The sequence below is a fragment of the Pipistrellus kuhlii genome, unplaced genomic scaffold, assembly GCF_014108245.1.
Source record: "Pipistrellus kuhlii isolate mPipKuh1 unplaced genomic scaffold, mPipKuh1.p scaffold_m20_p_48, whole genome shotgun sequence".
Lineage (NCBI taxonomy): Eukaryota > Metazoa > Chordata > Mammalia > Chiroptera > Vespertilionidae > Pipistrellus > Pipistrellus kuhlii.
The window spans coordinates 636399-648541 of record NW_023425549.1 but is presented as its reverse complement, the minus strand read 5'-3'; the positions used below and the strand labels follow the sequence as shown (position 1 = coordinate 648541).

Below are 12143 nucleotides of genomic sequence, written 5' to 3'. Positions count from 1 at the left end.
GCACAGGGTCAGTGAGACCTCCCACCCTCCTCCAGGTGACCAATGGGTTTTGAGGCCTGGGTTGTCTTAAATACAACTTGCATTTTTAAAATTATGATTACAAAAGTAATACGTGATCCCCACAGAAACTCGGGAATTATAGAAACGCTTAAAGATGGTAATCACCCAGACTTCTATAGCTCAGCAATTACCACTTTGACTATTTTGGTATTTGTCCTTCTGTTTATACATACAAATTGCATCATATATATATATATATATATATATATATATGTGTGTGTGTGTGTGTGTGTGTGTGTGTGAGTGTGAGTGTGTATACACACACACACACACACACACACACATATATATATATATATATATATATATATATATATGGTGTATATATATGGTGTGTGTGTGTGTGTGTGTGTGTATACACACCATATATATATACCGTATATATACAAGAGGCCCAGTGCACAGATTCCTGGGGTCCCTCAGCCTGGCCTGCGGGGACCAGGTCAAAACTGGACTCCAACATCCCCCAAGAAGTCCCTGATTTTGAGAAGGTGCAGGCCAGGCCGAAGGACTCCGTTGGTGCACAGTCGGGCAGGAAAGGACTGTGGGAGGGCTCCAGGGCATATCCAGTCCATCTCGCACAGTCCCAATTGGCCAGACCCCAACAGCAAGCTAACCTACTGGTTGGAGCATCTGCCCCATGGTGGTCAGAGCACATCATAGAGACTGGTGGAATGGTAGAACTAACAGTTAGAACTTAGAATATTAGGCTTTTATTATATAGGATTATATATTTTTATTGATTTCAGAGAGGAAGGCAGAGGGAGAGATAGAAACATGAATAATAAGAAAGAATCATTGAGCAGCTGCCTTCTGCTTACCCCCTACTGGAAATTAAACCCTCAACCCAGGCATATGCCCTTGATTGGAATCGAACCCAGGACTCTTCAGTCTGCAAGCCAGTACTCTATCCACTGAGCCAAAACAGTTAGGATAATTTATCAATTTATTTATTCTATATTTGTTTTTTACTACAATGGCATTTCCCCCCATATTTTTTTTTTTAATGTTTTTAGTGTGGTAAAATATGTGTACTATAAACCTTACCATTTTAACTATACAGTTCAGTGGTCTTGGGTACATTCATGATATTGTGCAACCATCACCGAGATCTATTTGCAGAACTCTTTCATCATTTCAGAAGTTCTGTACCCTTAGGCAATAACTTCCTGTTCCCCTCTCTGCCCCTGTGACTCTGCTTTCTATCTCTGAATTTGCCTATTCTGGATATTGCTTACGAGAGGGATCATACACTTGTCCTTTTGTGCCTGTATGACTTCACTCACAATGACTTGTTGAGGTTCATGTGACAGCACGTGTAACGTTCACTCATCTTAAGGCCAGGTGCTTTCCCGTGGCAGGGACAGAGCACACTGTCCCCCTCACCTGTCCATGGACACTGGCCTGTTCTTACACAGCAGCACCCCGTACTTCCCCAAGGGGCATCTAACGGAGTGACAAAGAACTTGAGATGCCGAGTCAGACAGGCCTGTGCTCCTGTCCCTGCCGGATCCCTGCCGGCTTCCTCCGCTTGAGACCTTGAGCAAGTCACTCACCTCCCGGCCTCTGTTACCTTATCGAGTTCCCTTCCCCTGCGGCCCTCGCAGGGTGTGATGACGAGGAATGGTGCTGCGTTGCCTCCATCAGGCGCTTTAAAAATGGTGGCAGGATGTGTCGCTGTAAGAGCAGCGTGACACCCTCCCAATATCCTCTCCTGTGATGGCATCACAATTGGCTGCACCATTCCTGCCTCTCTGAGGGCTTGGTCACTCCCGGTTCTCCCTATTGTCAATAGCAGGCACAAACCCTCGCTGTGCCCCTGTGCTTTGGCCCCACCCCAGAGAATGTGCCCGAAAGGGGCAGAGCTGAGGGTAGGCGGCCTCTGGGAACCCTTTGCCTTGGCCACTAAAACACCTGTCCTCTCTCTCCTCACCGCCAGCCCCACAGCCAGCTGCCTCTGAGCTGCCAGGAGCTGCCGGAGGAGGAGCCCCGGCTTCCCACCAGAGGCCTCTCCTGCAACGTGAGCTCTCCCATCTTTAAGGCCGGCAGCTCGGTGAGTGCTCAGGCCGGGCGGCGCAGTGAGCACCCGTGGGCGGCAGCTCAGTGATGCCGTTATGGGGTTGGGTTGGGGGCTGTGTGGTGCCTCGGGGCTCAGGCCCTCCCTCACCCCCCCTCCCCGCCAGGTTGTTATCCAGGTGATGTTTCACACGCTGCTGAACAGCTCCTGGGGGGACGCCGTCACGCTGCACGCCAATGTGAGCTGGTGAGCAGGCCCAGGCAGCCCACCTCCCCGCCCGGACTCCGTGCCCTGCAGCTCAGGCCGAGCCCGCTCTTAACCGGCCTTTCCCTGCCCCGCAGTGACAACGAGCAGCCGGGCCTCCTGGAGGACAACTCAGCCACCACCAGCGTCCCAGTCCTGTTCCCCATCAACATCCTCACGGAGGAGTGAGTCTCCCTCCCACCCAGGGCCCAGACCTTGCCTCCCCGCTGTCCCTCAAAGCCCCGCCCTGGTCCAGGGTCGTCCCCCCTCACCCCGGGGTCATCAGTTTTCAACGCACAAAAGAGCGAAGGCCCTTTAAGAGCTCGGAGTCAGATCACCGTTTTCTGGGGATGAAAAGGCACACGGATGTGACCTCCGCAGACCTGGGGCGGCACTGCTCCGCCCATGGCTCTCCCAGGGCTTTCGGCGCCTGGGGAGCAGCTGCGCCCCCATTTCACCAAAGAGCAAACGGAGGCTCAGAGTCCACGGCGGGGAAGCACTGGCGCCGGACTCTGAGCTTGAGTCTGAGTCCAAGACCCAGCCGAGCTCGTTCTCCACGGTGCCGGGCGCCCGGCCTTCCTGCCAGCGCTGCGGCAGAGGTGGGCGAGAAGCGCTCAGGTGGCTCTGCCCGCTCAGCGCTGACACTCGGATCACAGACCGAACTCTGCGTCCACGGGAGCAGTGGGCTTCAGGATACTGTGGAAGGAAGGCCAGGGGTCACAGGTTGGATTTTCGCGTTTGCAGAAAAGGAGATGAAGCAGAAAGGTAGAGGAGCTCAGTGAGCTGAGAGCAGGGCCAGGCCTGAGCCAGCGACCCCGGTGCTTCTGAAACCAATGCCGGACACAGTGACACTGTCAGACGTGCTATGACATTAGAGCCGGGAAGGATGGTGTGGGTGGAGGAGAGGTGGAAGGTGCAGGGAACCGGGGTTTGAACCAGGGTCTGGAGCGTGAGGACCAGGCCAGGGAGGAGGGGCACTCCTCAGGGACAGCAGCCTGGAGAAGGCCTGGAGCAGCCAGCAGCCCGCAGATCTGGGGGCAGGAGCGGGGACTCGGGGGACGGCTGGTCTGTGCGGGGCCAGCAGGCAGCCAGACCGGGATCTGGCTTTGGACCTGACCTTGTGGGGGCTAGAAGCCTCTGATGGGTTCTGTGTGGTGAGTGGCAGGATCCAGGGTGCTGTGAGGAAGGGAAAGATGGGTGGCAGGCAGCCAGGGCTGGCGCACTTGTGCAGGCGATGAGCAGTGGCCAGCACGGGAGACCTGGGAGTGGTGTGTGCTGGGAGAACATGGCTCCACAGGCTCCCTGGGTCCGGTCCTGGTTCTTCCCTGCAGGACTCTGGGCAAGAGGCTGCCCCCTCCCACCGGCCTTGGTCTCCGAAGGGAAATAGCGGGGTCTTGTAAGGATTCTGAGGTGCCAGCGAGGTCCCCACCAGTGCTGGCCACTCAGAGGCTTCCGTGGCCAGCCCTGGTCGCCTCTGGGTTGCTGTCCTCTCCACCTTCTACCTCTGCTCTTCTCTCCACAGCCAGGAAAGCTCCACACGCTACATAATCTTCACCCCCAAGGGGACCAAGACCCACCAGGTCAAACACGTCTACAAGGTACGAGCCGCAGCGCGGAGGGCCCTGACGGTCACGTCTGCGCAGCCCCCGGCCCTTTCTGCGCTCTCACAGCCCACACGGCAGTCTTCCGGGACAGCACAGGCGGCTGGCTCTTTTGTACAAAATACTCAGGAAACGTTTCTTAAATTAGGTCAATGCAGTTGCCCAAACGAGCCTTTCCCAAGCCTCGTTGGCTAAATAATTCTTGCATCTAGCCTTGTTAAATGTCATTCATGCTTTTGCTCATTCAGAAAATGACTTTTCTTGAGGCCTGTTCTGTGCTGGTCTCTGTGCCAAGCAGTAGGGCACGCGGGTGAAATAAACCACAGCTCCTGCTCTCAGAGCCCACAGCCCCTCGGACATACGGGCACCGAGCAGACCCGTGGCCATCCCGCCGGGGGTGTGGAGCACTGTGGGAGCACAGGCATGGGAGCACAGGTGTGGGGAGCAGCCCTGTTCGTGAGGCAGACTTCCAGGATGGTATCTGAGCAGTGACTCGCAGGACGTGGGAGGTGTGCCACGGGGAGAAGGCAGAGAAGCACATGGGACCCGCACATGTCACTGAGGACAGGGCGGGTGGTGCCCTCAGCCTGAGGAGTGGCCTCAGCCAGTGAGCACTGGGCTTGGAGGGCACGAGGGTGGCTGGCTTCAGGGCTCGGCAGCCACTTGTCCTCTGTACCAGGTGAAGATCCAGCCGTTTGTCCATGACCCCCACGTGCCCGGCCTGGAGGCCTTGATCAGGGTGCCAGGGCCTCCAAGCGAAGGGCCCATCAAACACACGTGGGCCGTGCAGATGGTGAGTGCTGCCGGAGGGGAGCACGCCCAGGGCTGAGGGGCTGGGTACAGATTGGGGAGGGAGTGAGGAGGGATGAGTCCTGCCCCCTCGGTGGTGTCTGAGTCTGCCAAGGGCCAGGCGGAGAGAACCGGAATGTCAGGGCCTGCCTGTGGGGCGGAGAGAAGGCCAGTCCTCCCAGCTCTGGACTAACAGATCCTCATCCCTAGGAGCCTCCTGTCTCCTGTCACAGTGAGAGCCTGGAAAGGCCACCCAGCGTGGCTGAGGTAGGGACATGTGAGTAAGGGGGGAGGGGGGCAGCATGCAGGTGGAAGATGGGCCCTCAATCCCCTGCTCTCCTTGTTCCCAGCAGCCTTGCCTGCCTGGAGCCCAGTTCCGCTGCCCAGTGGCCTTCCAGAGGGAGATCCTCGTCCGAGTGACCGGGACTGTGGAGCTGGTGGGGGAGATCAAGGTAGCGCTGCTGGCGAGACAGGAGGGCTTGGGGGGGGGGGGGGGGGGAGATAGGGGTATGGGATGGGGGTTCTCACCGATGTCTTTCTGCATTTCCTGTTTTTATCTTGAAAAGTCCCGATGTTTATGCAGTTGCAGATGAAAGAGAACCATGACATGCTCCACGTTTGCAGGCTGTTTTCATGGTTCTTTATGGGGAAGCTCCTTCCAGCAGTGGAGGTGGCACACTGGGCTGCAGAACCCACGACCGGCCGGCTGCCATGCACCGCTCGGACCCATTCTCCTCCGCCTCCGCCCTAGGTGGAGGTGGGGCAGGAGTCAGCGGCACTTGGGCCTGTGCTCGGCTCTGACGCCTCCCCCTCCCACAGGCCTCCTCCATGATCAGCCTCTGCAGCTCCCTCTCCGTCTCCTTCAACAGCAGCAGGCACTTCCACCTCTACAGCAGCAACGCCTCCCTGGCCCAGGTATGCTCACCTCCCAGAGGCCCCGGAGCAGAGGTCAGCGGAGAGGCCCGAGGGGCAGGGGCAGAGCTGGCAGTGGCAGCCCAGGGGAGGTGTGGGCTGGCACAGGGGAACTCCCACAGCCAGAGCACCAGCCTGGGCAAAGGCTCCGCAGAAGCCGAGGGCTCTCACCGCCGCTGGTGAGCAAGCAGACGGCGAGGCTACCTGGCCGAGATGCGTCAGTAAAGATGGATTTGGAGGCAGCTCAGCAAAGGCAGAGCAGGACCAAAGGCCAAGGCGGGAGGCAGCAAGGGCAGGGCCGGATTGAGAGGGGCGGGCAGGTTAAGAGCAGAAGGCTCAGCACAGAAGGGAAGTTGCGGCTAAAGAGGTGAGCAGAGCACTTTGGGGAGGCTGTGCAGGCTGAGTTGCGAAGCTGGCGTTTCCTCCTGGCTCTGAGGGCAGCCGCCTCGGACTGTGTGCGTGTTCGCCAGCTCACGCTGGTGGCCGCAGCGGGGTGTGTGGGGAAAGGGCCTGGGCCAGAGCCTGGTGCGACCAGTCCAGACTGGAGATTCGGAGACCTGGAGACGGAGGCCGAACTCACAAGACATCTGGGGGTGGGGCTTCTTCTCTGACTCCCCCCTCTGCCCTCCCAGGTCGTCCTGAAGGTGGACGTCGTGTACGAGAAGGACATGCTCTATCTCTACGTGCTGAGCGGCGCCGGCGGGCTGCTGCTGCTGCTGCTGATTTTCCTGGCGCTCTACAAGGTGGGAGCTTCTGGAAGGACGGGCCTGGCTGAGCAGACGGGCGGGGGTAGGAAATGGCAGAGCCAGGGAGGAGAATGGCGAGGCCAGGAGCATCAGCGCCTCGAAGGGTCTCAGCCTACTTCCTCCTTCTACAGATAAGGCCACTGAGGCCCAGAGACTCCCCGCCTCACTCCCCGAGCCTGCCCAGGCAGGGTGGGGGCCAGGGGGAGGAAGAAGCGCTCCCCCACAAATCCAGATCCAGGCACTGGGTGCAGAGGCGCGTGCTACAAGCAAGGCCCTGCCTCTGCGGGGCTCACAGTCTCCTGGGGGAGACACAGGGACACGTGACGGGGGCTCCCCCGCGGGGCTGCGTGCTCGGAGCCTGTGGCTCGGCAGCCTCGCATGGGCCTCCGGGGAGCGGGCCCGGACTGGGATTGAAGGGGGAGTGGAAGTTAGCGAGGGGACGGGGCTGGAGGGCAGTGTGGCCTGGAAACATGCACACGTTCCAGGAAAGGACCTAAAATTAAAGTTTCTTTCTACTGAACCCCCAGAGGGCTGTCATTAAAACAGCCTTTCTGTTTCTATCCCGTAGGTTGTGGTTTTGTTGTCAACGTGTGTGTATGTGTGAGCGTGAGATGGAGAAGTCAGCGTGTGTATGTGTGTGTGTGTGTGTGTGTGTGTGTGTGTGTAGGAAACGCGAATGGATTAGACTGTGTTACCGCCTGGAAACTCATATTATCCCCGATGTTATACCTCAACGCCCTCCCGCCTGAGCTTCTCGCTTTGTAACCAGTGGTTTTCTGCCCTCCGGGTGTCCCACCATATTTAACACATTCTCTGCTGGAGAACATTTAGATTGTTTGTAACTTACACCTGTTTCAAGGTTCTTGTTACCCACACCTTCGCACACTGCTCCAATCGCTGAGCCAAATAATGTATATGTTTGGAGCTTTCATCAGAGACCACATGACCCATACTAAGCACTGTATAAGCATCGGCTCTTATTAATATTACTAGATATTGTAATATGCACCCCAAGCCACCCACCTAAAGTATTGGTTCCTGGCGTTTTCCTGAGTCAAAAGAATGAACCAGTGGCCCTGGCTGGTTTGGCTCAGTGGATAGAGCGTTAGCCTGCTGACTGAAGCGTCCCGGGTTTGGTTCTGATCAAGGGCACATACCTGGGTTGTGGGCTCAATCTCCAATACAATTAGGGACATGTAGGAGGGAGACAGTCAATGATTCTCATCATTGATGTCTTTCTTTCTTTCTCTCCTTCTCCCTTTCTCTTTGAAATCAATCTATATGTAATTTTTTTTTTTTTTAATGAACCAGGAAACGTACAGCTTTTTAGCATTTTGCCAAGACCCAGGTGTGGCGGACACTCTCGCCCGTCCCTGGAGCAGACACCGCGTGTCATGGCTCACACGGACAATTAACATAAAGGGTGCTTTCATGCTTTGCTTGGACCAGCTGTGCCTCATGGACGACTGCTCACTCAGTCCCGCTCTTCCTACAGGTCGGCTTCTTCAAGCGGAACCTGAAGGAGAAGATGGAGGCCACCGCCGATGCCGCCAACGGGGTCCCCGGAGAAGGCCCGGGGCAGCTGGCGTCTGAGGAAGAGGCCCCGGACCCGAGCTGCGTGGATCTCCTCCCCAAGGAGACGGCCCTGGACGGAGGCGGCACAGACTGAGCCAGGCTGGCGCAGAGGGCCGGCGCCGGACTGGGGTGCTGGTGCCACTCTGCTCTGCCTGCATGTCACTGTGTCCTCTAGTCCAGCAGTCGCCAACCTTTCGGACCTCGCAGACCACCAGTTGGCGACCGCTGCTCTAGCCAGTCTGCCCCTGCTCAGCCCCCTGTTTCAGTCTTGAACATGAAGCTCACTCCTGCCTGCCCCCAAGGGACTGGCCAGGAAGCTGCCAAGGTGAGGCCTGTGGTTACCGGCTGGTCCTGCTTGGCTTCCTCCCTGGAAGAGCGGCTGATCTAAATTTGGAGAAATGGTGACACTGCCAGCCCTCAGCCCACCTGCCCGCGGCCTGCAGAGGCCTCGGGCTGCCAGAGCCTTGCCCGCTCTCTGCTGCCCGGAGCCCGGCCTCCATTCCGCGCCCGAGAGCAGATCTGCCCCGGGTCACCGCTCCTGCTGCAAACCCTGTGCTTTAGCTAGAGACCGGATTCCTTCCTGTGCCTCCCAAACCTGCAAAACAGCCTCAGGGTGCACCCGCCAAAGGGCCCCCTGCCTCCCGCCTCCAGCAGAGCCCTCCCCCCTCCCTGCTAAGCTCCGGTTACACAGCTTTGTCCTGCCTCACTGCCTTCACCCAGCCTGCTCTGCCCCCTCATTCCTCCCTCTTCCCGGCTGACTCCCATCCATCTTCAGATCTCTCTTTGAATGCTTTGTGTCTTACTCTGTTCTCTGCCCCAGGGCAGCCCGCCCTGGCTTGTCTGGGTTCCCACACCATGCATGCTGACGCTGGCCTGCAATTAATTGTCCGTCAGGTGTTCATTGTAAAGGATTTATTTCCTATCCTCGTCTCAGATCCAGCAGGAGCTCCAGGCTAGGCACCGGACCTGGAATCCTGGTGATATCACAGGGCTGGCACGGAGTAGGTGCTTGACACATGTCACTCCGTTAAGCAGGGAGCCTGTGGGAGATGGAGGAAGTTTGGATGGGGCCATGGCATCCCTCTTAAGGCTCAGCCTTCCACAGCGCCTACTCCACAGCCCCGCAGGACTCGGTCACACCCCACTGGCTCCCCTGTGAGACCTAAGCTCAGGGTGGGGACCTGGGAAAGCCAATAAATGGGAAAGTCTGTCCGATAAGGTGATGTTTCTGTGCTGGAGCCACGTTCCAGCCCCATCTCATTAAGTGAACATTTTCTTCTCAACCCTTTCTCTAAGTGGAACCCAAACAAGCGAGAGAAGCGGAAGAGCGCGACCGTAGACACCCTCACGCTCACTCATCTCGCAGATCCTAGCTCTCTACAACTCCCCCTCCCTCTCTCCCCCCCCACCGTCTCCCTCTCCCCCCCCTCTCTCCCTCTTTCTCTCTCTCTCTCCCTCCCTCTCTCTCTCTCTCTCTCTCTCTCTCTCTCCCCCCCTCTCTCTCTCTCTCTCTCTCTCTCTCTCTCTCTCTCTCTCTCTCTCTCTCTCTCTCTCTCTCTCTCTCTCTCTCTCTCTCCATCTCTCTCTCATCTCTCTTTCTGTGAGTACCCTAAGACTGGCCTTGCCTGTTATTGTGGGCTAGTTCAAAAGAGAAGCGGAGAGAGACACAGGAAGTGAGGAAGGCCCGGGAAGCACTGACAACTTACTAAGAGGTGAGAGCAGACCAGACTCCCCTTTTTGAAAACCCTGAGGCCCCTCCTTTAGACGGAAAGAGGGGCCAGTCACTGCTGCCCTCTCGTGGTCCCTTTTAACTCGTGACTATCACAGAACTACTAAGAGGACCGAGTGTCTGCAAGGGAAGCCTGTCAGGCTGTGCTCACTCACATGATATTTCTTTGAATGCTTTGTGTCACACTCTGTTCTGTGCTCTGAGCACATGGGGTGAACATGCCTCAGGAAGCTTCACTCCATTGAGAAAAAAGTGGAAATATGCTTCCAGGTAGTGATAGGGCTGAGAAGAAATGAGTGGGGATACCAAGTGAGAGGGTGAGGGAGAGGGTCCTCTCAGGTAGGCGGCCAGGAAAGGAAAGGCTCTCTAAAGAGGTGACATTCTGTGACGTGGGGGGAAAGTCCATATTCGCATCCAGGTTGGAAGCAAAAAAGCACAGAAGATCTGGGAGGCTTGCCCTGGCCGATGTGGCTCAGTTGGTGGGGTGGCATCCAGTGCAACAAAAGGTTGGTGGTTCAATTCCCAGTCAGGGCACATGCCCAGGGTTTCGAGCTCTGGAACATGTTTGGAAGTTTCCAGTAAGGGGGAGTGCAGGAAGCGGCCAACCACATCCATGCTTCTCTCTCTCCCTTCCTCTCTAAAGAGAAAATATTTTTAAAATTAATTGTTTTAAAACTATCTGAAGGCTTAGTTCAGGACCAGACCTGCCATCTCACCCCCAGGTCTCCCACCTTCCTTGCCAGCACCTGTCCTCGCAGAGCTGTGTCCTTTCCCGCCGCCGCTGTGCCTTCGCAATGCGGTTCCGCCCTTTTCCAGCCAGGAAAACCCTCCGGCTTCACAGCTGTTCTCAATCCCACAATTCCTGGGCAGAAGTACGCAGCCAACAGCACGTTGTTCATACCTCATTGGAGCACATCACACTGACTGTGTGGGCTCCTGTCCCGAGAGTAGGAGGTTCTGGAAGGCAGGTCGCAGGCCTCACTCAGGTATGTTGCCGACGCTGACCCTCACCAGGGCTGGCACAAAGGAAGCGTTCAGTGTGGCCCTCAGATGTTTTGGTTTCAGGACCTCTTTATACTCTTAGGGATTATTGAGGATCCCCAAAGAGCTTTTTTTTTTTTTTTACTTGGGTTACATCTAGTTGCATCCCGTTAGAAATTAAATGGAGATAAATGTGAGTTGTAACACGCAAGCCTACATGCCACACAGCACATGCGAGTGATGAATCTGCCATGACGAAGCATGCACCTCCAGGAAACACTCCACTCACGGGAGGGAGATGGTGACAAAGTGGCATCTTTTTTTTTTTTTTTTTTTTAATATATTTTATTGATTTTTTACAGAGAGGGATAGAGTTAGAAACATCGATCAGCTGCCTCCTGCACACCCCCGACTGGGGATGCGCCCGCAACCAAGGTACATGCCCTTGACCGGAATCGAACCCGGGACCTTTCAGTCCGCAGGCCCTGACGCTCTATCCACTGAGCCAAACCGGTTTCGGCCAAAGTGGCATCTTAGTGTTGATACGAAAGGAGGCAAAACCCAGTCAGCCCTGGGTCTGAATCCAGCTCTGCTGTGTGGTGTGGGGCAATTATTCTCTCTGGGACTCATTTCTTCATCTGTAAAATAGAAATAACTGTACAGGGGTGGGCAGAAGTAGATTTGCAGTTATTTGTATGGAAAATAATAAATAACAATACAAGAATAAACTCTGTGTTTCACATACTCAAAACTGTGCATCTACTTTTGCTCCATCTCAGAGCTGTGAGGAGCCTTAAATAGCACTTGGAAACTGTGGGTCCCTGTTCCCAGCCCAGCAGCCTGATAACTGGGCAGAGTAGTGGTTTAGTGTGCAGGATGGTGTGGTACAAGCAGCATCCTGGACCACAAGTCAAGACAGCTGCTGCTGGAGTTCTGGCTCTCCCACCGTGATCTTCGGAAGACGCATGCTCTTCCTGGGTCTGGTCTGCCTGACCTGGGATCTGGAGGTACCTCGGGAATTGTCACAAGAGAAAGGGGTGGGGGCTGAGCAGCTGAGCCCCACCCTCATTTGATCAGCTTTTATATACTAACTAGAGGCCTGGTGCACAAAATTCATGCACAGTGGGGTGGGGGGGTTCCCTCATCCCAGCCTGCACCCTCTCCAATCCGGGATCCCTTTGGGGATATCCGACTGTCAGCAGTCAGACATCCCTCTCACGATCCTGGCTGCTGGATCCTAATTGCTTACCTGCCTGCCTGCCTGATTGCCCCCCAACTGCTCCCTCCTGCCAGCCTGGTTACTCTTAACTGTGCCCCCCCTGCTGACCTGGTCACCCCTTATTGCCCCCCCCTGATGGCCTGGTCACCCCACACAGCCTGCTGTTCAGTTGTTTGGTTGTCCCTCACTAACTCCCCTGCTGACCAGGTTGTAGGCAGCCATCTTGTTAGGGTGTGAGAGTTCATTTGCATATTATCTCTTTATTATATAG

General features: G+C 56.1%; 1 protein-coding gene across 6 annotated transcripts in view; it reads left to right on the top strand.

Moving 5' to 3' along the window:
* Positions 1 to 9156, top strand: part of ITGAL (integrin subunit alpha L) — a 31455-nt gene extending 22299 nt beyond the window's left edge. For 2 of the 6 annotated variants that reach the window (XM_045572444.1, XM_045572442.1), the window contains exons 22-31: positions 2000 to 2113; positions 2244 to 2323; positions 2419 to 2505; positions 3843 to 3918; positions 4601 to 4714; positions 4921 to 4977; positions 5064 to 5162; positions 5530 to 5625; positions 6255 to 6365; positions 7864 to 9156. In XM_045572444.1, coding sequence (XP_045428400.1) covers positions 2000 to 2113; positions 2244 to 2323; positions 2419 to 2505; positions 3843 to 3918; positions 4601 to 4714; positions 4921 to 4977; positions 5064 to 5162; positions 5530 to 5625; positions 6255 to 6365; positions 7864 to 8037 — 1008 coding nt within the window. In that variant the 3' untranslated portion in view covers positions 8038 to 9156. Of the gene's footprint in view, positions 1 to 1999; positions 2114 to 2243; positions 2324 to 2418; positions 2506 to 3842; positions 3919 to 4600; positions 4715 to 4920; positions 4978 to 5060; positions 5163 to 5529; positions 5626 to 6254; positions 6366 to 7863 lie in introns of all 6 variants that reach the window. The other 4 variants (XM_045572441.1, XM_045572440.1, XM_045572443.1 and 1 more) reach the window with 3 other exon arrangements.
* The last annotated feature ends 2987 nt before the right edge of the window (positions 9157 to 12143 follow it).